This window comes from Stegostoma tigrinum, chromosome 8 (assembly GCF_030684315.1).
Source record: "Stegostoma tigrinum isolate sSteTig4 chromosome 8, sSteTig4.hap1, whole genome shotgun sequence".
Taxonomy (NCBI): Eukaryota; Metazoa; Chordata; class Chondrichthyes; order Orectolobiformes; family Stegostomatidae; genus Stegostoma; species Stegostoma tigrinum.
In genome coordinates this window covers 33,678,302-33,703,952 of record NC_081361.1, presented here as the reverse complement: position 1 = coordinate 33,703,952, position 25,651 = coordinate 33,678,302, and the positions used below count along the sequence as shown (strand labels likewise).

General features: G+C 42.5%; 1 protein-coding gene across 5 annotated transcripts in view; it reads right to left on the bottom strand.

Annotated features, from left to right (window-relative positions):
* The window catches only part of nos1apa (nitric oxide synthase 1 (neuronal) adaptor protein a), a 309,570-nt gene extending 284,892 nt beyond the window's left edge, over nucleotides 1-24,678 (bottom strand). For 2 of the 5 annotated variants that reach the window (XM_048539042.2, XM_048539044.2), the window contains exons 1-2: nucleotides 23,909-24,675; nucleotides 23,704-23,775 (exon numbers count right to left, since the gene is read on the bottom strand). In XM_048539042.2, coding sequence (XP_048394999.1) covers nucleotides 23,704-23,775; nucleotides 23,909-24,013 — 177 coding nt within the window. In that variant the 5' untranslated portion in view covers nucleotides 24,014-24,675. Of the gene's footprint in view, nucleotides 1-23,559; nucleotides 23,630-23,703; nucleotides 23,776-23,908 lie in introns of those variants that run through there. The other 3 variants (XM_048539046.2, XM_048539043.2, XM_048539045.2) reach the window with 3 other exon arrangements.
* Between the last annotated feature and the right edge of the window lie 973 nt (nucleotides 24,679-25,651).

Sequence of the window (25,651 nt, the reverse complement as noted above, 5' to 3'; positions counted from 1 at the left end):
TTTTCTGAGCAGAAGTGTAACATTTTCAAATGTCCAGTGCCCCAGCACCACTCCCTAATCCCATAAGGATTGAAAGACTGTACTCATTGTATTATACAATGTGTTGGCGCACCATGTTTTGGGTCACTGCGCTGACCTGATTTATTAAATTGTTAAAAGCTTTTCACATGTAATGAATTGAGTGTTAGGCTTTGGCTCAGCTGTAGCACTCCTGAATCTGAAGGTTTAAAGATTCACTCCAAAGACATGAGGCATCTATTCCAGGGCAAGTGTACAGCATTGATGAAGTGCAGCACTGTCAGAGATACTGACCTGTGCGAGGGCCGTTAATTTGAGCCCATCTCACCTCTCTGGGCAGATCTCAGGGAACATGTCCACACAGCCTCTTACAACTACAACAACATTCTACAGGCGCAGTTCACAAGTTCAAACAAAACTATCTTGACTAATCACCATCCTGTAATCATGATCAACATTTTACAGTTTGAGAGAGCTTGCTGCACTCAAATTGGCTCTCATTTCCTGCAGCACAATGGTGACTGCAGTTCTGAAGTATTTATCGACATTGGGACATCCCAGAGGGGTCTTGGAGGTAATAAGAGATATGCAAGTACACATCTTTCCATCTATCTTGAAGAGATGAATAATAGAAACAGATGTACTTTTCTTAGCCATAGATTTGAAGATGGAGAAAGAGATGACATAGTAATGTTGATAAGACCAGAGATGGAATAAGGACTTTAAATATCTGAAAAATTGTACAAATGCCAAGTTTTGTTTTAAACAGTAAAATCTATCCTTGTTCTAATCCGGAACATTAAGCCCAAGCATTGGGCATTTCTGCACTGATGGTCCACACACAGGAGCAGCCCAGTGAGCTCATGTCAAAATGTTCTTGGGTCAAGCTGGCTGCACAAAGAGTTCATTCATTTTCATTTGTTCTGGAAAGAAAGGGGCCATAAATTGTTTTCAGGTTTTATTGGGGAAAATAATTTTTAAAAAAGTGCTACAACCCAGATGCATAAACTGCCTCAGGTATAATATTATTGTTCCATTTATCTAAATTGGATCTAGGACATGCCTCAACATCCACACCTTTGCTTCTCATACATGTGGATGCTATTCAATTACTACTCATTCTGTGACCAGCATCCTTACTTTGTGAAGCAAGGCAGGCCCAAATTATCTAAATTCTATTACACTGTGTCAGGCTCCTAATGGTCGACTCCCTTCCTCTCTACCTTCCCTGCCACTGCTATAGAGTTAAAGTTTTATCCAAAGTTCGTTGAAATTCCAGTTTCTGGTTAAATTGATTTCCCTAACCCTGGTGAGTAATCATCAGTATTGCTTCACCTCCTGCTCTTTTGTTAAAAACTGTTCACAATTTTGTTTAAGTTATTGAAGTGAGAGAAGGATCATGGTTGTCTTTACAGAACGTACAATCCATCTCAGGATTCTCAATTTCAAAAGGTTCAATTTCATTAAAGTAAGACACACAAAGACCAATATTTTCAATTGGTTTGACTGCTATTTTAGCTCAGCCTTTAATACACTTGTTAAAATAGCAGTCTAGGAAATTGCATGTGAACATAAGCAGCTTTACACCGACCTTCACATTTCTGCTGTTTGCCATCTCTTGGAAGAACGTTTAAATGCATTCAGGAATATTTCAGTATTTAACAGCCATCACAGTAAGTGCATCCTTTGTATTGAAGTCTATAATTTTAGTACAAATCATGAACCGCAAAAATGTTTCCCCCTGTAATTTCAGAGTACAGTTAACAAACCACACAGTTACAGATGACATTCTATTTTTATATTATTCCCTCCAGCTTCACTAAGCAAGTTACTGCTATGTGATTGAGCAGGACAAATCCTTTTGCTATGCCATAGCTGTTTACCCTCTGGATTTGCACACAGCTCCTTGTGTGCATCCTCCAAAAGATGTCTCAGCTCACTGTACAGTGAGAAGTCATGGTAAGGAGTGTGGGCAAAGTAGTGGCTAATACAGCAGCAACGCAGGAAGAGGAGTAGGCCATTCAATGAGATCACCTCTTTTTCCAGAACTAGGGAAAATAGATCTAATTTCCACAGTTTCTCCTCATTTAAGTAAGACAATCCCACCCTCTGATGAAATGGCCACTGTACTCCCTCAAAAGCACATATAGCTTTCCTCCAATAAAAGAAACCAAAACTGCACACAATCCTTCTGGGTCCAGTCTCTGTAAGGTGCATTTCAATTGCAGAAATACCTCTACTTCTATAGTCCAGTCACCCTGTGACAAAGGCCAGTTTAGGATTTGTCTTTATTGATTCTTTCAACAAATGGCAAACAGCAGAAATGTGAAGGTGGATGAACACAGCAGGCCAGGCAGCATCAGAGGAGTAGGAAAGCTGACATTTCAGGCCTGGACCCTTTTTCAGAAAATGATTTTCTGTAGAAGGGTCTGGGCTCGAAACATCAGCCTTCCTGCTCTTCTGATGCTGCCTGGCCTGCTGTGTTCATCCAGCTCCACACCCTGTTATCTCAGACTCCAGCATCTGCAGTTCCTGTCTTGGAGCAGAGATGTTGGTGCACAGATGCTTTTGTCTATTTGCAACTTCAGAGTCTGCTTTTTCAACAAGGGTATTAAAGTCTGATGCAAAATAGCTTTTAGGTGACTCACAAACAAGGACATGCAGGTCCCTTTGGATAACAATTTTCAACGTGTCACCATTTCGGCAAACCTGTCTGACTTTTCACCAAAGTGGATAACTTCATAATGATTTAGATTATATTCCATCTGCTGTATTCGTATCCACTCGAAGCCTGAAGTCTCCATGTAGTCTCAATTCATATTCCCACTTGGTTCACACATCAACTTTGGAAATACTTCCATTGGTCCCCACATCCCAATCACTATGAACATAAACTGCTGAAACCCATGGCCCAAGTACTAATCCTTGCAGTACCCCACTAGTAATGGCCTACCTCTCTGATAATGATTCATTTATTCCTTTGTCTGTGAAAGACCTTTCAGATCATATGGACATAGTGCAGATGGGGTTGGGTGCACTAAGATAATAAAGTGTGGAGCTGGATGAACACAGCAGGCCAAGCAGCATCTCAGGAGCACAAAAGCTGACGTTTCGGGCCTAGACCCTTCATCAGAAGAGGGGGATGGGGAGAGGGAACTGGAATAAATAGGGAGAGAGGGGGAGGTGGACCGAAGATGGATAGAGGAGAAGATAGGTGGGGAGGAGAGTATAGGTGGAGAAGTAGGGAGGGCATAGGTCAGTCCAGGGAAGACGGACAGGTCAAGGTTAGTAGGTAGGAAATGGGGGTGCGGCTTGGGGTGGGAGGAAGGGATGGGTGAGAGGAAGAACAGGTTAGGGAGGCAGAGACAGGCTGGGCTGGTTGTGTGATGCAGTGGTGGGAAGGGGACAAACTGGGCTAGTGTTGGGATGCAATGGGGGAAGGGGAGATTTTGAAGCTGGTGAAGTCTACATTGATACCATTGGGCTGCAGGGTTCCCAAGCGGAATATGAGTTGCTGTTCCTGCAACCTTCAGGTGGCATCATTGTGGCACTGCAGGAGGCCCATGATGGACATGTCGTCTAAAGAATGGGAGGGGGAGTTGAAATGGCTCGCGACTGGGAGGTGCAGTTGTTTATTGCGAACCGAGTGGAGATGCTCTGCAAAGCGGTCCCCGAGCCTCCGCTTGGTTTCCCCAATGTAGAGGAAGCCACACTGGGTACAGCAGATACAGTATACTACATTGGCAGATGTGCAGGTGAACCTCTGCTTAATATGGAAAGTCATCTTGGGGCCTGGGATAGGGGTGAGGGAGGTGGTGTGGTGGCAAGTGTAGCACTTCCTGCGGTTGCAGGGGAAGGTGCCGGGTGTGGTGGGGTTGGAGGGCAGTGTGGAGCAGACAAGGGAGTCACGGAGAGAGTGGTCTCTCCAGAACGCAGAGATGGGTGGGGATGGAAAAATGGCTTGGGTGGTGGGATCGGATTGTAGATGGCGGAAGTGTCGGAGGATGATGCGTTGTATCCGGAGGTTGGTGGGGTGGTGAGAGAGAATGAGGGGGGATCCTCTTTGGATGGTTGTGGTGGGGGCGGGGTGTGAGGGATGTGTTGCAGGAAATGCTAATTCTGTTTACTATCCTATTGTGTGGAGTCTCCTGAAAATCCAAATACATCACATCCATTGGTTCTACTTTAAATAGGTCATTAGTAAGACCCTGAAAAAAAACTCCCAACAAGTTTGTCAAACATCATTTTCCTTTCATAAGGAAGGAATATTGATTCTACCACCTTTGTTTTAAAAATGTGTTCACTTATCCCAACCGTTCCGATACAGGAGTCGGTTAGTTCAGTTGGCTGGAGGGTAGGTTTACAAAGCAGAGTGATACGAACAGAGCAGGCCAAGCAGCATCTCAGGAGCACAAAAGCTGACGTTTCGGGCCTGGACCCTTCATCAGCGAGGGGGATTGGAAGAGGGAACTGGAATAAATAGGGAGAGAGGGGGAGGCGGACCGAAGATGGAGAGTAAAGAAGATAGGTGGAGAGGTAGGGAGGGCATAGGTCAGTCCAGGGAAGACGGACAGGTCAAGGAGGTGGGATGAGGTTAGTAGGTAGATGGGGGTGCGGCTTGGGATGGGAGGAAGGGATGGGTGAGAGGAAGAACCGGTTAGGGAGGCAGAGACAAGTTGGACTGGTTTTGGGATGCAGTGGTGGTGGGGGGGGAAGAAGAGCTGGGCTGGTTGTGTGGTGCAGTGGGGGGAGGGGACGAACTGGGCTGGTTTAGGGATGCAGTGGGGGAGGGGGAGATTTTGAAACTGGTGAAGTCCACATTGATACCATTAGGCTGCAGGGTTCCCAGGCGGAATATGAGTTGCTGTTCCTGCAACCTTTGGGTTCATCCAGCCTCACATTTTATTATCTTGGAATTCTCCAGCATCTGCAGTTCCCATTATCTCTGATACGAACAGCACAGGTTTAATTCCCACATGGGTCGAGTGAAGGCCTCACCTGTTCCAGCTCATCCCTCAACTGGAGTGTGGTGACCAATCAGGTTGAGGGAGAGCAGACTATGCTATTTTACCTTGCCCAACATTTCCGTCCTGTCGGATGTCAAACTTACTGCTTTTGAGTTGTCCAACGTCCATCTACCCTACTTTCTTAAATACCAGGATTACAGTTTGAGAACCTTTCAGCATGCTGCAGAATTTTGAAAAGTCACCTGCTGTCTATAGCCACATCCTTCAACACTCATCTGGTCTGGGAGAATCAAACTTTCACTCTAGTTAGCTTTTCACATGTTTACTTTGTTGCTAATTTCTTGCATGTCCTCCGTTTCAACAAGTTGCTTGGTTGTCTAGAAGAACTTCTGCACCCTTATTCTGTAAGGACAGACAAAGTGAAAAAAAGTGTCCTCTACACTGAAACAGAGACTAGGTAACTGCTTTGTAGGACACCTATATTCTGTCTGCAATTAAAAAAGGGACCTTGGACCTTCTGCTGCGTGCCACATCAACACAACATGTGTTGCGTGGCTCACATCTCTGCCTCAAGCATGCTGCAGTGCTCCAGTGAAGCTAGGAAAACAATCTTATTTTCCACTGGGGCCTGTAGCCTTCAGGACTCAATATGGAGTTCAAACTTTAGGGCCTGGGCACCTTCTCCTTGTATGTTACCCAGATCGACACACCAGGACTAGTCATCACATTGGTTGTGCTAACAGGCACTGATAGCCACTAATAGTCCCGATTAGCAGCTATTCATTCTCCCAGGATGACTTTTACCTGCTATTCCTTTGACTGTCCAATTGTGTTTCTCTCTGGGCTCTATCTCCACTTGTCAATTACTCCTGTCTCTTTCCCGCACTCCAACTTCAGCACGTACACCAACTTTTTCCCCCCCTTTCTACAAATGTTAACTCTGCTTTCTCTCCACAGATGCTGCCAGACGTGCTGAACTTTTCCAACAGTTTGTTTTTGTTTGTGACAGAGTAATTGTTCAGCTTTTCCACCATTTCCCCAATTCCCCCTGCCTCTGCTCGCAATGAGCCCAATTAATATTTTATCCCAACAAATCTTTTCCTTTTTAACGTACCTAGAAAAGATTTTACACATCCAACTCTTGCTCTCATATTCTCTGCTTCCCCCCCGCCCCCCTCCAAGAAACGCAAATCATTTTCTTGATCACACATTGCTGGCTTCCAAAAATTGCTCCCATTCTCAGGCTTGCTACTCTTTCTGGATTCTTACAAGCTATTTCCTTTGACTTAATGTTTAGCCTCTTGATAACTATTATCTTATGCTATGCAGCCAAGGAATTTGGTGAGATAGCCAGAAAGGGGCAGAATCACCATTTCTCAAAGTGTCCAACTGCATCAGTACAGGAGACAGTACCAAACTGGTTTCTAAAAAAAAAAATGCCCCTCAGTTTTACACAGCACACAATGACCTTGTGGTATTAGTGCTAGACTATTAATCCAGAGACCCAGGCAATGATTCCAGGGACCCTGGTTCAAATCCTGCCAAGGCAGATGGTGGAATTTGAATTTGTTAAAAATCTGGAATTACAAGTCCAATAATGACCATGAAGCGGTTGCTGATTATCAGGCAACATCCCATCTGGTTGACCAATTCCATTCAAAGGGTGAAAACTGCCATCTCTACCTTACGGTAAGTGTGGCTCCGGACCCAAGCAGCATGGTTGAGTCTCAACTGCCTTCTGGGCAATTAGGCCTGGCCAGTGATACCCTCATCCCACAAAAGGAATGACAAACAAAAAGCTGTTGATCATTCAATATTGGATTAGAGTCATAGAATTGTACAGCATGGAAACAAACCATTCAGTCCAACGCGTTCATGCCGACCAGATACCCTAAATTAATCTAATCCAGATTGCCTGCAGGTGTCCCATATCGTCTATATATCTTTCCTATTCATATATCCAGAGGCCTTTTCAATGTTGTAATTGTAGCAGTCTCCACTTCCTCTGGCAGCTCATTCCTTACACGCACCACTATCTGGTGTGGAAAAAGTAGCCCCTTCAGTCCCGTTTTAAATGTTTCCCCTCTCATTATAAACCTATGCCCTTCAGTTTTGGATTCCCCTACCCTGGGGAAAAGGCCTTGGCCATTCACCCTAGCCATGACGTTCATAACTTCACAAGCTTCTACAAGGTCACCCCCTCAGCTTGCAACACTCCAGGGAGAAGGGCGCCAGACTGTTCAGCTTCTCCCTACAACTCTCCAGCCCCAGCAACATCCTTGTAAATCTTTTCTGAACCCTTTCAAGTGTCACTACATCTTTCCTGTAGCAAGGAGACTGGAATTAAACACAGTATTCCAAAAATTGGCCTGGTTTTCTTTTTTTGAATATGTAACTTTTGTGATGGCTTGGCATGAGCAGTTATTGCTTTTTGTTTTAAAAATTAGAATAAACTAAAGAGTGGTTTGTATCTGAGCCATCAAGCTATTCTTGATTTCCTGACAAGCCATTACAGTAGAATTACATTAGATATGAAACTGCAGGCAATCTGTTTCTTTTCTTCCTGCGGCTGCTGTCGCTTCAGTTTTCTATGTCCCATCTCACTGCGCAGAGGATGCCTTACTGATGCTGTTGCTATCCCACTATTACATCCCAATGTTGGCCTTCAAAAGAAACATTTAATGAAGCCAAATGCCTAGTATTATGGGCATCATGAACAGGTTGAGTCAAAGGGCCTGTTTCTGTGTTGTAGACTTAGATTAGATTCCCTACAGTGTGGAAAGAGGCCCCTTCGGCCCAACAAGTCCACACCACCCCTTGGAGCATCCCACCCAGACCCATCCCCCTATAACCCACACACCACCCGAATACTATGGAATCGAACCCGGGTCCCCAACACTGAGGCTGCAGTGCTAACCACTGAGCCACCGTGCTGCTGACTTTTATGATTCCGTTAGGGGGCATCCTTTGGGGGAGAAATCCCAGCTCCTGGAGCACCTTGAAAATCAGGGAGCCAGCAGCACTATTAGGAGCAGTGGCAACTTTTAGGATTGTAGCTGATGTGAGAGCAACAAAAGCTCCCTTGAATCACAGCGATTTTGAGCATGTAACTAGAGTCATTCAAAAAAGGCCATCTGGAAGTTGGGAGGAATGGCAAAGGTGGGGTAGTTATGAGGGCAGCAAGGGCTATCCTTGAAGCTAGGAGAGACAGAGTTACCAATCAGGTGGGGTCCTCTGCCTCATCCAGCTTCTGCAGGGGTCAAACAGCCCGTTGTGGTATGGGGATTCTCCCACCGCTGTAAGACAACCAGTGTCGTGGCACGAGGCCCTTAACTGGCCTCAGTAGCTGATTCAGCAGCACAGGGGCAATGTTATGGATTAGATGTCATGCTACTACATTGTGAAATCAGAGACACCGAGAGACACGAATAGCTCACGGACTGAGCAATCTGATACTTAGCTGCCAGGCACATGGCTAATGCTGTCTGAAAGGATATTTCAGCAGGGATATATTCTGGCTCATTACCAGAGTCACACTGCCTGCGACAGAGCAGCTGGATGCTCTTCTCATCCACGTGCTCTATCATTAGATACATTTGACTTAGCCATGTAGTTCTTAGCCTGCAGAAGACCACGCAGATACAGTATGGAGACACATTTCCTGGTATGTCGGTTGGGGGGGGGGGGGGGGGGGCGAGGAGTGGAGGCATTTTAGCAACCACCACTGTGGCCTGCTATTGGCTTGGAGCAGGTAGCTTAGAGGATTAGTTTAAAAAAGAAGCATGGTTGTGTCCTGGAATACACACAGTCATTAACCAACAGGAGGCTCTGTTTTAGCAGATAATGGAAGAGAACCATGTGCGCTTCAGGAAAGCTGAATGATGGGAGTAGAGGCAGGTCACTAACAATGCCTTCGGCTCTGGAGGATCTTGCAGAGTGGGGAAAAAAAAAGGACATTGACTAGAGAGACAGGAAATTCAGCTCATTAGCCCGTCCGCCCATTCAATTGGATGCAAAACACCCTAAGAAATCATCTGGAGGAGACGAGAAGCAAGTATTGTGTGTTCTGACCAACTATAAATTGATTTTTATTGACAAAAAGCAATAATAGCCTCCTTGCTGAGGGTTGGATCTGGCAATGTACTGTTCACCTGTCACACTTACAATAACATTGGGAACAAAAAAAAAATTGATCCTGCAGTGGTCCTCAAGTGCAGTGGGGCATTTGCAAGAGATTGAGGAAAAGAAAAAAAAGGTCAAATATAAGCACCAGGCCTTTGTGAAAGATACATAACCAAAAATATTTTTGCAGGATTTTTGCAGGTTTAACTACTACTGTCAAATTAATAGAAACAATAGAATTGATCTACAGCATTAGCAAAGTACAGAGCTCATTTTCTAAACAATAGCAATAAAAATGGTCCTGTCACTTATCCACTGCCCTGGAATTAGATTTTAAATCAGTCCTACATATCTTCACCAAATATAAGCCTAAAAACCTGGATGACTTCTCAACTTTCAAGATAGTCACTCCTTTCCTTTAGTAATAGCTGCAGAACTGGCTTTTCTGCAACTTGCTAATGAGGACAGCATTACAAAGCAGAACTGAGAGAGTATCCATAGGTTACAATTCATTATACATTTACAATAGAGCAATATGAAAAAAAGAGTTTAAATATTAGCACACTGTTCCAGGCTTACCACACAAAATACCTAGTTTCAACATTCAGACTATCACTCACATTGCTGGTGTATGGAAAATTAAACTGCCTTTAAACAAAACTATTTCACCTTGTGACAACTGTGACCTGCATACTGCCATTCCAGTTTCCTAACAAATTCGGGGTATCTCAACACACCAACATTGAAAATAAACACAACACAAATTGGATGAAATTATTTTTCTTCCACAATAAATTGGATGACTTAAGAATTTTTATCAAAACTTCAAAACCACGCTTTCCTGCAATATCATGAATGGATCTGTTGTATTGAGTAACAGATTTTCTTTGGGTTAAGAGAAAAAACAGGCAGCCCTCAGGTAGGTTAAAATTGTGATCAGAGATAATGGGAACAGCAGACGCTGGAGAACCCAAGATAACAAAGTGTGGAGCTGGATGAACACAGCAGGCCAAGCAGCATCTTAGAAGCGCAAAAGCTGACATTTCTGGCCTAGGCCCCGAAACATCAGCTTTTGTGCAGCCCTGAGGTAGGTGTTGTATTTCCAGTCCACGAAGGAACACAGGCACTTCTACCTATTAGAAGAGTGAGAAACTTGGTCTTACAGCTGGAGAAGCACCACCACATTAAAACCAGGGGAAGGCAAAGGAGACAGACTTCCATGAGCTATCGCAGCCAGAATGGGGAGTTAATTTTATATCACACTCTAGCCAATGGAGTTAACTTGAACCCAGCCAGGCCCCAACACTTTTGAACACAGGTGAATAGGTTGTGTGCTGATTCCTCAAAATTGAACAAAAAACCAAAAACATTCTTTACAGATGCAAATTTAGCAGTCTAAGCAGTTTGGAAGATGGCGATAGAGAAATCAGATTTGGTTTATGTTGATGCTTTGAGTTCTATTCATACTATTCTGTTATATTTGGATCAATACAAGAAGAATACCTGCAGTTAGACTTCCGAGAACTTGATAAACTCAGTGGGACAGATTAACACCTGCTGTAAAAAGAAACAACAGAAATTGCTGGAGACGGTCTAAAGGCATCTGTAAAGAAAGCAGAGTTAACTTTGAGTCCAGGACACTTCTTTGTAACTGCTCCGAACAGGTTCCGAAGTGGGGGACACTGGGCTCAAAACGTTAATTCCGCTTTGTCTCCAGATGCTGCTAGACCTCCAGTTATTTCTTTTTGTTTCCAGTCTCTCGCATCCTCAGTTCTTCATTTTATCTCAACTGTAAAGAGCTTTTTTTGGAAACATCATGTACTGACAGAATATCAATGCAAGATTTGCAGAATGCTTTACAAATAACAGAAGCCAGAGTACGAAAGAAGGCACAAGGAGGTAGATTTGTTAACTAAGAAGCTTAATGCTACATAACCCAGCAACATCTTTACTTCTGTGATAGCCTGAGCTAACAGATCATAAGTCACAGCTCACGTCACAAACCCAGCAAGTCCCAATGTTTTTAAAAAAGACCAAATCCTTTCCATAGTAAGGCAAGCAAAGTCAGAACCTGACCATTTAACAGAACATTTTCAGCCTGCCTGCCAATATTAATTGTGTAAAATGTTTGATACACTTCACACCAGTAATTAAAGTTTCATTTATTCCACAGCTTTTTTTTAAAAAAATCTGAATTCTGAACAACCACGGCATAAACTAACTCCACAAGTAAATCCAAAGTCCTTCATTTCAAATTTCACTTGCTTGACTTCCGATCCCTCCAGCAACAAATTATTCATTTTGGAACGGCAATAAATGTTACAGTATTTTGAAGTCAGTCTGCACTCCCAACACTGAGCAATATATGCACAATTTGAACATTTTAAATTTTTCATGCATTTGCCATCCACTAATTTAAACAGAGAAGCTAACTCATTTTAAAAAAGATTACCATTTTTCATTTTAAAGACAGGCAAAGAAATCTCACACCAGAGCATTAAAACATTTTAACATGCCTTGAGAGACACAGGGAACAAAACAGATATAGTCATATCATTTTAAGACCAATAAACAGTCATGTATTAAAAACAGTTAGAAAGTAATAGATGCAGAATAAGAGAGGATGGGAGAAAGATAGACTTCAAGATATTTAATTATACGCTCAAGGGATAGGACATTGATATCCAACGTTTATTGCCTGTCCCTAATGCCCCAGAGAAGTGACAATATCCTGTCTTCATGACCTCTGCAGTCCTGGAGTGAATGGACACCCACACAGATGGTTGGCAAGGATTTCCAGGATTTTAACCTAGCAACAATGCGAGAACAGCAATATAAATCTAAGCCAAGATGACATGTGTCTTAGAGGGGAAGATGGAGATGGACGTCTTCTTACGTATTTGCTGCCCTCATCCTTCTAGATAGTAGAGATGACAAGCTGGGATGGTGATAACAGAGGAACCTTAATGAGTTACTGCAGGTGATACACACTGCTCCCATTGTCAATGATGATGGTGGTAGATGGCGTGCCAATCTAGTGGGCTGTTTTGCCCCAGATGGTGTCAAGTTCCTTGAGTTTTTTGGAACTGCACTCATCTAGATAAGTGGAGAGTATTCCACCACATTTGTGACATATACCTTGCATATTGTAGGCATAGATCAAATTGAGAAGTTTGTCTCCTTAGCGGAGGAAAGATTTTCCGGCAATGGAGGTAGTGTGAAAAAGGTCTACCAGACAGATTCCTGGGATGGCAGGATGGATGTATGAAGGAAGATTGGATTAGTTACAACAATATTCACTAGTGTTTGTGCTGGTGGGGCAGGAAGAGGCAAGATTTCACAGAAACCTATAAAATTCTCAGACATACACAAGGTAAATGCTCCACTGATTGGAGTCATAATTTTTAAAAAAGGGATATGTGGTAAGCTATTTAGGACGAATGAGGAGCAAAGTCTTCACCCAGAAAGTGGAAAGCTTGTGAAATTCTGCCACAGAAAGCAGCTGGAGACCAAAACATTGAACGCTTCTGTCTCCATGAAAAAGTTAGATACAGATTTTAAGGTCTAAAAGGGAGCAAAGGGTGTGCGGAGAAAGCAAGAACAGGGTACTGAGTTGGATAGGCAGCCATAAAAGGACCAAACAGGCTACTCCTGCTCCAAATTTCTAATGTTTCTGTGGCAGGCTTTGCAAAGACAGGAGGAAAGTTATTTGACACAAAATTCCCAACCTCTAACTAGGTCTTGTAGATACAGCATTTATAAAGAGTAGTCGAGTTCAGTTTCTGGTCAATGGTGACCCCCAGCAGGTCACTAGTCAGGGATTCAGTGATTGTAATGCCACAGAGTTAACAGGTCATGGTCAGATTCTCAGGTTTTCATTGTGTGATGCAAATATTATTTGCCATTTACCACAAGCCAGAATGTTATCCATATGTTCTAACCATCTACAAGCAAACTCCAGTGCTTAACAGATAATGGGAACTGCAGATGCTGGGGAATCCGAGATAACAAAGTGCAGAGCTGGATGAACACTGCAGGCCAAGCAGCATCTTCGGTGTATAAAAGCTGACATTTCGGGTCTAGACCCTTCATCAGAAAAAAAAAGGGGAGAGGGAGAAGATTCTGAAATAAATAGGGAGGGGAGGCAGATTGAAGATGGATAGAGGAGAAGATAGGTGGAGAGGAGACAGACAAGTTTAAAAAGGCAGGGATGGAGTCAGTAGAGGTGAGTGGGGCAGGGAGGGGATAGGTCAGTCCAGGGAAGACAGACAGGTCAAGGAAGCGGGATGAGATTAGTAGGTCGGAAATGGAGGTGTGGCTTAAGGTGGGAGGAGGGGATAGGTGAGGGGAAGAACAGGGTAAGGAGGTGGGGATGAGCTGGGCTGGTTTTGGGGTGGGGGGGGGGGTGCAGGGAAGGGGAGATTTTGAAGCTTGTGGAATCCACATTAGCCCAATGGTATCAAGGGATTCCCAGGTGGAATGAGTTGCTGTACCTGCAACCTTCGGGTGGTATCATTGTGGCACTGCAGGAGGCCCAGGATGGACACGGCGTCTAAGGAATGGGAGGGGCAGCTGAAGTGGTTTGCAACTGGGGAGATGCAGTTCTTTATCGTGAACCCAGCGTAGGCGTTCTGCAAAGCGGTCCCCAAGCCTCTGCTAAGGGTCTAGGCCCCGAAACAGCTTTTGTGCTCCCAAGCTGCTGCTCAGCGTGCTGTGTTCATCCAGCTCCACATTTGTTTATCCAGAGCTTAACACATGGCTAGATTAATTCCATTCTTTTGGAAAATAACTTTTTTCTGTTTATATTAAAAATTGGGAGAGAGTATGAGAAATATGCAAAAACTTGAACATGTTTTTTTAAACTTGGCTTTGGAGATTTTAACTTCTCCTCCCCACCAGAAGTCACCAAAAAGAGTGTACAGTGCCCAAGAACAATTTTGTCATTTAATTTCATTGACTACATTAGAATGAAAATTATAAAACACGGAGAAAAAATGGTAAGAAAACAAAAAAATCCACAGCTCCTTAAAGGCCTTCATGAATCTCTTGGAACTCACGGCAACGTGCAGCTAGAGGTCAAGTCATTGATCTCCGTCTTAAATACGCTCAATAGGTTCTTGATTAGTTACAAGGAAAATTAAAAAGAATGCAGTTGAGAAACTCAGCCACAAATCGAACAACAGCGTAGACTTGATGGGTCCAAATGGCCGAAATTCTGCTCTGATATCTTGTGGTCTTACCTAGCAGCCATGATCTACCTCAAAATCCAGTACTCTTAAGACAATGAAATAGTGGGTTCCTATGTTAGTGGGCAAGTGAGAAACTTCCCAAACATAATGGGACGCAAAGATACTTCTGGTCTTGTATCATGACACACTGTCTCCTATTTATTGATTCGTAATCCTGGTCCTTAAAGTCCCAGAGCTATTGTTCTGGAAGGTTTTTAGCGTTCCCTTTTGTCATTGTGACTTTTGGACAAAGGTTTCAAACTGTTGTAAGGAAATCAATAGCAATCCAAATCAATCATTCCCATCACCTTTGGCTCAAAATCAGATTTGCAACCATCAGGGATTTTTAAACAGAAAAAACCCCTCTCCAAAAACTAACTTTTTCAAGGCTTTTATTAGATCTTCACCATTAATCAAACAGAACTGCTGGCAAGACAAACAAAATTAGTCATGATCCCATGAGTTCATTTAAAAAGGTATGTCTAGTCAAGATGTCTTTTCCAACAGATTAGATATTGAAATATTCCAAAATTCAAATTAATTGAAAATGAAACAACTTCACTCAACTCTTGTTGAGATGTTTTGAGTCACACAATAATGCTGAGCACTCAATTTGGTTGTAAATCAATTAAAAGCAGGATGTCTTAAATCTTTACGTTTTTATCCGGCCTTCTTTATCAGTTGATGGACTATTTTGCAATCTACGCACCTCACCAGCACTTCCCAAGTTTTAAAAGGAAAGAAGCAAACACTGACAGACAGACAAACAAACAGTAAGTGTACACAGAAAACACAACACTTAAAATTTTGCTGCATGTTGGTCTCAAATCTTCCTGCAAATCAAAACTGCTGCATGTAAATATAGAATCTATAAATATTTTTCAGAAACATACAAAATAAATTCTAATAACTCAAATTTTATGCACAAAACCCAAAACACGCCAACATGAGAAAATAATCCAGTATCTATTGGTGAATGTGATTAAAGGAAAAAACCTTGTGTTTTACGCACTGCTTAATAAGTGCAGGATACACTATGCAAAAAGATGGATCATCTAAGGTGCTGTAACTGGCCATTCTGTAACTGATACTAAGCATCATTTTAACAATTGTTTTTTGGCTACTATAAAATGACTGATGATCCTAGAAATGTGGATGACTAAAGTAATGGAAACCATTCCAAAATCTCAAGAAAAAAAAACACAAGGCCATCCCATGGTCTCTTCAGCCTGTCACTCCACTCACTACGGTGGAGTGTTGCAGAAATTATTAGGTATAATTGAAGATGGTGTCAGTATTACCACATCTTCCCAACAACACTTTGTTCGTACTTGTATGATTTCTGTCCTCTTTGTAAAGAACACAGAAATAGCCCTGAATAAGTGATCAGTTGTGGGCTGGACGGCCCGTTCTTACGCTGTACTGTTCTATGTTCAAACTGAAGGCACACTGAACAAGGTCCACTTCCATAAGACACCTCAATTGCTCTCACATTCTGCTCCACAGCCTATTGTAAGATAGTTTGTCCAAGAAGAAACTGCTTCAGGCAGTTATGTATAAAATGGATTGATAACTATTTGCTTCTAATGTGATTTTGTGTTATTAAAAAAGGAACAAAATGAAAAAAATGAAATCATCTCATTGGACAGTGATACTTTGCATTCTTCATGGGTTGTGGTGTTGCTAGCAAGACCAGGAATTACTTCCAATTCCCCTTGCATTCAGTCCTTTGCTAGATCATTTCAGACTATATAGTTAAGAGTCAGCCAACTGTGAATCTGGAGTCATGATAATTTCACAGTCACGATTACAGAGACTTGCTTTCAGTCCCATATTTTATTAATGGAATTTAAATTCCAACACAGCATTAGCCTGAGCCTCTAGGTCACTAGTCTAGTAACATTACAACTCTGCTGCTGTCGCCTCATAACAGTAAATCCAGAGACACCTCAATAATAATTTACCAATCAAGTAGATGACAGGATACATAAGCAAATCTATTCATCATTAGTCAAGATTTTTAAAAAATAAAACTGATTAGAGCACAATGACTATACAAGCTAAGTTAAAGCTCTGTGCAATGTAGATTATGTTTTCTCTTCTTTCAGTGAATTTTCCATGTCCTACTCAGTCCCAAATTTGGGAATATTTCCCTTTACGCAACAGTTTACTTCTTGTTTTGCATGCACTTTGACATTAAAGGAAGACACATCCCAAACCTCCGCTTGCCTCCAATTACGTTCTGCGGTGCCCAATGTTACAGACGTGCATAATTGCCCTGTCACCAGTAACAACTACTTTAACGTTGTGTCCAATCCTTCCTTTCAATTTAAAAAAGTTCTACATCACAACAATCCATTTAATCATACTGTTGGCCAAGATTGTTCAAAAGGATTAACAGTTCACCAGCAACATCAGTAAGTGCAGTGTGCCACAGGGAAAAATAGTCATGAGAATGCTTAGTGACAGGATGGCTATATACTAACATGATAAACTATGTCAAAAAAGATGATTTGACCATGTTCTACATTGCCAAGACCCTAGAAATGTTTACTTATTGCTCCCACAACCTCAGAAACAGAGGTGTTTCTGGTCCATACAAACATTTACACAAAGCCTATTTATCTAGGGCCTGGTTTTAACTGCATATCATCACGTACTTAAAAGCTGAGCTCATGAGTGAAAATCTTAATGACAGAGCCCGTAAATTATCTTCAAGGCAAGAGAGAAGAAATGAGAAGCAGTAACGGTATCATTAGGAATTGAATCAGAGTACAGAAGAGGCCTTTTGACCCATGGAGTCCGTACTGCCAAAAATATTCAACAACGCACACTAGTCCGACTCCTCTATTCTCTACCAGTGTCAACTACCCTCCCAGGCAGTGCATTCCTGAACCCCAAACACCCTCGGGGTTCAAACACTCTTGCCTCAAATCCTCTCCAAACCTCCTGCCTTTCCACTTTAATGTGACGCCCTCTGTTTTGAGGAAGGGAAACAACAGCTTTCTATTCCCCTCATCCATGCCCCTCAATCAGGTTCCCCTGACCTCCACCGTCACCCCCCCTCCCCACCACCCTTCCACTGCCTTCTCAGCTCCAAATACCAATAACAGGTTCTATCAGCTTGGATTACAAACCAGAAGAGGTTTTTTTTGGCACTTGGTAATTTTATGTGGATCAGTTGCTAGATTAAACCACTGATAGTAATCCACAATTGTGTACTCGTAAGTTGCCAGATACATCATTACATCATTGACCTGCTGTTATCAATGATGCAGAAAATGCCACAGTACAATAGTCCCAACATACAAGGTGAACATAATAGACAAGACCCTATGGAACCAGAAAAAGGAACAAAAAAAGTAGTACAGTGTTCAGGAAAGCATAATCAAATTTACGTTTTTTTTGCCAATTGCTTTGTGGTGAACTCTGGCCTGCAATCACCACAAAGGAAAATTGGTTACTAAAATATCTGTGGCATCTTTAATTCATTTTAAGAACGTTTGAAGTGAGCCTTAAAAGTCTGCAATTATAGCTTTTTTGAATAATATTAATAACTGGTGGTCTACATGACTGGCTGACCCTCAACCTGGAAGCAGTACCAAATAGGAAGGAAGCTACCATACAAAAGTCACATGGCTAGAATTCAAAGAAGAGTCGCAGACAAAGAGGAGCTACAGCAGGGAAAAACAAAAGGCAAAAGAAAAGAAGTTTGGGTAATGCAGTTAGAAAAGGACACTGTGACCGTAAGGAGGTTAGTCAAGTGGACCTCACAGAATGAGCTCCCTGATTGGGCCAGATTAACAGCACCAATCAGGGAGCTCTGGCTGACAGATTATAAATAGGAGGATCAGATACCCTGTTCACTCAGACCTGGCTGTAAGGGAGCTGCAGCACTGTCAAGGACATTGCACATGTAAATAATGGGTGACTTGGCGACAGGACACCAGCCTCTGGAAAAGTCAGTTCAGGCATAAAATCTTGAGTTTGGAGCTATGCATAGGTTTTGCATTGAACATTGTATGGCTATGCATCAGTCTGTGCGAAAACTGTGCCACCAAGACTATCATGAACCATGCTAAAGGAGGTTCTGTAGGATCGTGCTTGTTAATTCAGATTTAGTTTACATGGATTTCAATTTGTGTTAAAGCAAAGGGCTACAAATACGTGCAATTTCTCTGGTAATTTCTTAATGTGTGGATCATTCAATAAGTTTGGTTATTTACTTTCTGGTTCCCTACAGAGATCATAACAGTTGTTCGTTTAGCACAGTGAGTCAGTATTGTTTAAACTCTTGAGTGGGTGTAGGTGCACTTGTGGAAACAACATGGAAAGGTCGCTTTGATTCAAATGTCTTCACCAGGCAGGCCTATGAACAAACACCAAAATCCAACGGAAACCTTAATGTTCCACTAAAGATTTCCCCACTTATTGGAAAAAACATTTTAATCATTCCTGGTATGGAAAGATTTGCAGCTGTCAGCAACACTTTGCATGAACAAACACCTCTACACTGAAATTCAATAATCTCCAAGAACCAAGTGACGAAATAACTACATGCTTTTGAAAGAAAAAAATTCAGGCAAGGCAGCTCTAAAAATCTAGTTCAGAAAATTACATTTGAAACACTGTAATTGTACACAGTCTATCCCCCAAACTTCGTGTCTAGAATGAATTAAGTGCCATTTAGTTTCTTGATCTGCACTGTTTCTGTGTTGCCACGGCATTTGATCTACTACACACTACCACCACAATTTTTTCTACTGTTCCCACTGAAGTGATGTTCTTTGCAGCATTTTAAAATTTCCCAGGTGAAGGAATTCACAAAAAAATAGCAATTTTAAAAATATCACTCATTGTTAAATCCCAGTGCTCTAAACAGCACTGGCCACATCCAATTCTCCAAGCCAGTGAAATTTAATATTATACGACTAACTGGGAGGAACTTGGGTGTTCAATGACATGAAGAAAAAAAACTACAAAGCCTCAAGGGCTGGACAACGGAATTCATGGGCTGCATCAGATACCCTCCATTCCTTAAAAAAAAAGGAAAGTATTTCTCATTGACTTAAAGTGGCTCAATCATTGTCCATTTCACACAAGTGGCCTGGTCTGTCACCACCAGTCAACATCCCCACATATGGTGACGTTAACAAAATGGACAATTACTACAATTTGACTTAAAAACCTGAATGCATCAAAAATGAAAACTGCTGAAACAGCAATAGGTATGTTGTTACAAGTTCTAAGCTGTGGCCTTTGGTGCAACAATTAGTAGAAGATCAATGTATTAAGGTTTAAGGGAGCAAAAATGTATATTCCTGTAAAGCAAAGATGATAAATGAGCAACAGAAACAGAAAATCAGTTCTACTAACCATCAAGAGGGAGGGAAGAAAGATGAGCGGAGATTTGAGCATCCACACCGGTTAGGCTGAAGGTATTTTTGAGTGCTATATTCAATGCAGTAAGGATCAAATGGTGCCTCTGCACCTCAAATGTTCAATTAAGCATTTGTGACCCTAGTCAGATCATCCCACCAGCTCTCAACACCACGGCGCCACCATCTCCAACTTGTCTACCTTTCCAAAACTTTGTGGCTTTATACCGCAGTAAACAAAGCATGCTGCCCTCTAAGTTCTCATCGTGGTTATACACATTTTGCTTCAAGCAGCTGCTCATTTGATCATTGAGAATATCTCTACGTTGTTTACAAATCTTAAATGTATGGCAATAAACTATTTTATGCCAATCAACAGCAAATAGTTTCAGACATGTGCATACAACAATATAGATCTCTGCTTCTAAAGGGATGATCAGGCAGGTATCTGCAGACATTTAGCTTGCTGAATTAATAAACATCATGTTTAAGGTTTAGGAGCAACAAGCTGTGGACTGGAACAGATTGCATCAAGCAAAACATGATAAAATATTGCAAGATTTTTGGACCAGAAAATATGACAGTGTATGAACAATAGGAACTTTGTATCCAACAGCAGAAAGCTGACAGTCTGATTTCAGCTAACGTGAAAAGAAAAGAGCACTTTTCCTATTTCTGTAATGATAGTCAGTTTAAAAAAGAGACACAGTCAAGAATGTAAACAAACAAATATTACTGGACAGAAGTAGATTAACTGAACAGATTATGAGCTGCTTGACATGAATGCATTTTATTTAATTCCAGTTCAGTTCCAAGGTCTTCTCTGCTTACATTGCAACCAAGATAGTTTGGTGACCACTGTGACTTTGCACAGTTCAAAGTCACACATCAGTGCAATAGTAGCTTGAAACTTCCACTGGGCTGCCAATTTCAAACCTTACACTCCTGGGCCAGATAAGGAATTTTCAATCCTCTTGTAACAACTGTAATGTATTTTATTTTGTTAATTGTGCCAGTTGAACAGGATCCATTCTGTTACATGTACAGACAGGAGAGTGCACGGGAAGCAATTTCATGCAACTCCTTATCTCCTAACCAGTCATGTTTAGGAAATGTTTCCTTGACCAATTAGAATCAATATCGGACAGTATTCGATTGCTGCACTGCAAACAGAAAACTCAAATGATCCTAAGGGTGGCTTGGGAGGGGTTGGGGGTGTTGAATGACTAAGTGATGTTAATGCCAACCTTGATGAGCTGCTGGGGTCCATGGTACCCAACACAACGCAAGGTGTTAAGCAGAAGTTGAGGGAAAGTGAAGAATGAGAAATGAGCACTTTCACTGAGATGGAATTCCCTGCTTGAAGTTTCGAATATTTGGTAACTGCCCAGCGACAGATTTTTTTGGCTTAAAATGAAGATTATTAAAAACAGTAGCATTTTCTAGCTAAAACAATTCCAAGTTCCTGGATCAGATTTATATGCCTCCTCATTTTCAGTACGACACTCAGTAAATGTGGGCATGAGGTAGAAAATACACCACTGAAAGTGACTGGAGGCATACAGACTAGGCACTTTGCAGGATATGTGCATCATAAGCCTTATTTCTACTATCTCAGGATTAAGGGACTGAGAGGGGGAAAAAGCCAGTATCCTCATAAAAGGTTTGTGATTTCAGTTGGAAACAACAAATATATGTTGGTGTAACTGGGAAAATAGATGGGCAAGATTCTAAACTCCTTAGACGTTTTTAGCAAAAAGTGATATGATCACAAATGGAGGTCATGTGGCTGCTTACTACCCGACCAAGGTACAAGGGGAGCAAGTTGCAACATGAACATAAGCATACATCTAAAAATGTACCGATCTACAGTTTTGCTAAAATATATTAGCACATTCATCAGCACACCTGGAAGACAGGAAATATTGTCAATTATCACAATCTGATCTCACTAGTATGAGAAACATGAGGTTCAAGATATCAGTTTATAAATACAAGATAGCAAGCAAAAGCATCTGGTAGGGCTAACTTTTTCACTTACATACAAAAAAGTAATGCCCTTAAAGGACACAAGAGAAAGCCAACTTGAGTTATTCCACATCAATTATGCAGGGGTTAACAGATTCAAACTTACATTGAACACAATATTCAAAAACAAGTTATTATATGCAATAGGGTGTACAGGTAACAGCTAACTGTTCACTTGGTACAACAATAGCACACACTAAACTAGGAAGCCAGCAGATTGTGTTGTGAGATGGGAGCGTATAATCTAAACGGACTCTACACTGTCAACAACAACGAGACATACATTTTAAGTAGTGACTGTCAAAATCTCAGTTTCAATTAAATGCTTTTGAAATGTTGTCATAAATGTAGGAACTAAGTTATGTACAACAAAGTCGCACCTACAACAACGACAAAACGGCCTGGTACTCTGTTCTAGTGACATCCACTGAAGGATAAATGTTGACCAGGACGCTCGGGAGAAGCTCCCTAGTTTTTCCTTCAAATCATGCCATGGGAATCATGTTCCTGTTTAAGAGAGGAAGACTGAGGCTCAGTTTAATGCCTTATCTCTATTAGCGCTGCATGGATTATACACAATTCTCTGGATTGGGACCTGAACTGAAGACCGCTGCGTCAGACCCGAGTGCTGCACTAATTAAACCAAAACTCTGGTTCCTCATCTGCCCTCTGGGGTGGAGAGGGTAAATCACATACAACAAGGAGGATTAGGGAAGTACTCCTGCTGTGCTGATCAATATTTACCCCCCCCCAACCAACAACAAAAACAGGCTGCTTGATCATTTACCTCAATTGTTTGAGTAACCTTGCAGCATTCAAACAGGCTGCTGTCTTTTTGCACAATTGTACAGACATAAAACAACATCCTAAAAGTAATTCATGGTTTGGCAATGTCCTGAGGCTGTGCAGTTTTTCTTTTTACAGATTCTAGATTCTTTTTCCTTCTGAAATAGCTATACTTTCCTCAAATAACAAAAAAAAACACCAAGGTCAGCAAAAGTTTGAGCAGTCAGTTCAGAAAGGCCAGCAATCATCTCGAAAACTTGACTGAACCATTCCTAAACTCATCTATTTCACATGCAGGCCCTAGCTGTTCGTACAATCCATTTTCCTTAACTGCCCTTGTGCTAAAAAAGGCTTTCAACCATTCTTGTCAATAAGACTAGTTTTATAATCAGACTATAAAATGTAATGGCTTAAGATGTTTTCAGAACTGAAAGGGATGCTTACATAAATGCATGGTGCTGTTTGGGTAGTCAGGTGGATTGTGTTGGTGGCACAGTTTAGAGTTTAAATAAAGTAATCTTTAACATCTCCACCAAGACGTTCTGCTCTTGTACACTTCTGAAAATAAAACAATACCCAGACAACAAATAACGAGATAAGGCTTTACACAGATTGAAGCCTCATTATTAGGCAGAAATTACTTGAGTGAGGTATTCCTTAAATTTGAGTTTTACATATTGTTACTGAGGTTCTCGTGTCTAGAATGAACTCGTGATACACTACATTGGAGATATCCCAGACTATTGGGAATTCCTGTTGCTGGATATCTAGCAGAAACCGAAAGGCCAGACTTTCACTTCAGGCTGACAGACAACACTCCGAAGACATGTACCCTCACAGCTCGTTCATAAATCTCAGCTTGAACAATTGTAGCAAGTCACTCAAAACTCTACAGAAATCAAACAATTCGGGGGGGGGGGGGAGGAGATCCCGCTTCTCCCTGGTGCGCTAACACATTTGACAATCAGGAAAATAACGCATGCTGCCCAAATCCATCTGGTTTTAACGCTACCGCTTCACTTTTACTCTCACTTTAACACTGGCTGCATTTCCAAAGCTCACAGTCATTTCAGATCTCACATCTAGGTGCCGCACGGTGAATGGGGAGGGATACACACAACCGTAGAATACGCACAAGTGAATGAACACATGGGAGCTGGACTATCGTTCACTCACCCTTATCCTCCTCATAGCAGCAACGATCTCCACCCTGCTGTTCGGCCTGGGTACATCCAGGGTCCCGATGTACTGTGAACGAAAAAAAAAACAAAAGCGGAGAGGGGGTCTTTATGAAGAAAGGTCAGGGAACTGCCGCGACACACAGTCGCAAACTCTCAAAAGCTGCTGCTGACAAGAGTGAAGTCCTGAGAAAGTTACAAACCTTCGCCTCGAAGCTGATGCCGTGCTGGAAAGCTTCTTCATTGTGCAAAGGAATACGCAAATCATGTCCATCGTCCACTAAGTTGTATTTGGTTTTGCTAGGCATGTTGGTTTAAACAAACAATTGTAACCAGAAAGCAACTGGGGCAAATTAAAAAAAAGCAAAACGAGAGGAAAACAAAACCCTCAGCTAGCCTGCAGCAGGGGAATTTTAATTTAAAAACACTGGCACAACTTGATATACATGTGTGTATACATAAATATATACACATAGAATCTATATGACAGACAAACTAACTGGGGAAACTTTAGGGGCGGTTACAACCAGCCCCCCATCCCACACCATGTACCTAAAGCCTAGGATTTGGATGGTGGCGGATCCTATTCATATGCAGTAGATGGTGAGCCTTAGCTTTAGACCGAGAGCCCTAACGATGGTGCAGCAGCAGACTCGTTCACCGAGCGGCTGCCTGCACTGCTCTTGGCCGGCAGCTAGCGTTCAGCCTCCGGTTTAGCTACCACTGCTGCCGCCGCCGGTGCCTGGGCTCCTGCTACCGTAGCTCCTCCGTATCCCGTCCTCTCCGACAGCAGCGCCATGTCAACACTTCCCAATCAGCCGACACATTCTCACAGACACAAGGGGAAAAAAAAGAGAACCCGACTTGCTCCCATTGGCCAGCGCCCGGGAATTCCGACCGATTTTTATTGGCGTAAAGTTACATCACTGCGCTCCGTGTGGTTGGAGAACTCAACAAGCTTCCTGGTCCCCCAACACTCCCCACCCCGCCCCCGGCCAACTCTCCCAACCCAGGGGAAAGGAGAACAGCGGCACTGGGAGAGGAACCTGGATATGCCCAACAATGAAACTCGTCTCTGCCAGGATAAGGAATGTACACGCCCTCTTGCGGCTGCAGACGAGAGGCTTTGTCCAAGAGGGACTCTCATGTGTAAGTGTTATAATGTATGTGTATCTGTAAGTGTATGTGTGTGCGCCTGTGTGTGTATCAATGTGTCTGTATATGTGTGCGCATGCCTGTGTGTGTATGTGTGCCCGTCCATGTGCCCATCTGTGTGTGTGTATGTGTGCCTGCCCGTGTGTGTGTGCCTGCCCGTGTGTGTGCCCATGCATGTGTGCCTCCGTGTGCATGTGCCCATGTGTGTGTCCATGCCCCTGTGTGTCCCCACCCTTGTGTGCCCACCTGAGTGTGTATATGTGTGTGTGTGCGCCCACCTGTGTGCCTGCCCATGTGTGTATATGTGTGCGTTGCCTGTGTGTATGTGTGCGTGTGTATGTGTGCATGTGTCCGTGTGTGTGTGTGTACATACAATGCACACATGAGAGCAGATAGTCCCCACTGGAGCCACTGTGATGAGACGATAGGTTCGTCCCTGCTGGTCGTTAAGAGATCCCATGTTTGGGGAAAGTGACCCTCGCCAATCAGAAGACATTGCAGCCCAAAATATTGCCATTTTCCTGATGCATGACAATCTGCTGTAAAGTTTTGAAGTGTCCAATAGTCTTAAGTGTGTTGTGAGTTAGCCCAAGCAGAAGCCCTCTGAAAACTGAACTGAGTGAAGTGACTTAAGTCAGGTCAGTGTTGGGGACATCATATTGAAGCTGTGGAAACACCATTTACCACTACAGAGCAGATACTCATGCGACTCGGCCAGTGTTGTCTATCTCAAAGACTGCAGGCAAAGATGCCCCAAGGCATGGTATATGAGCGAGACCATGCAGACACCA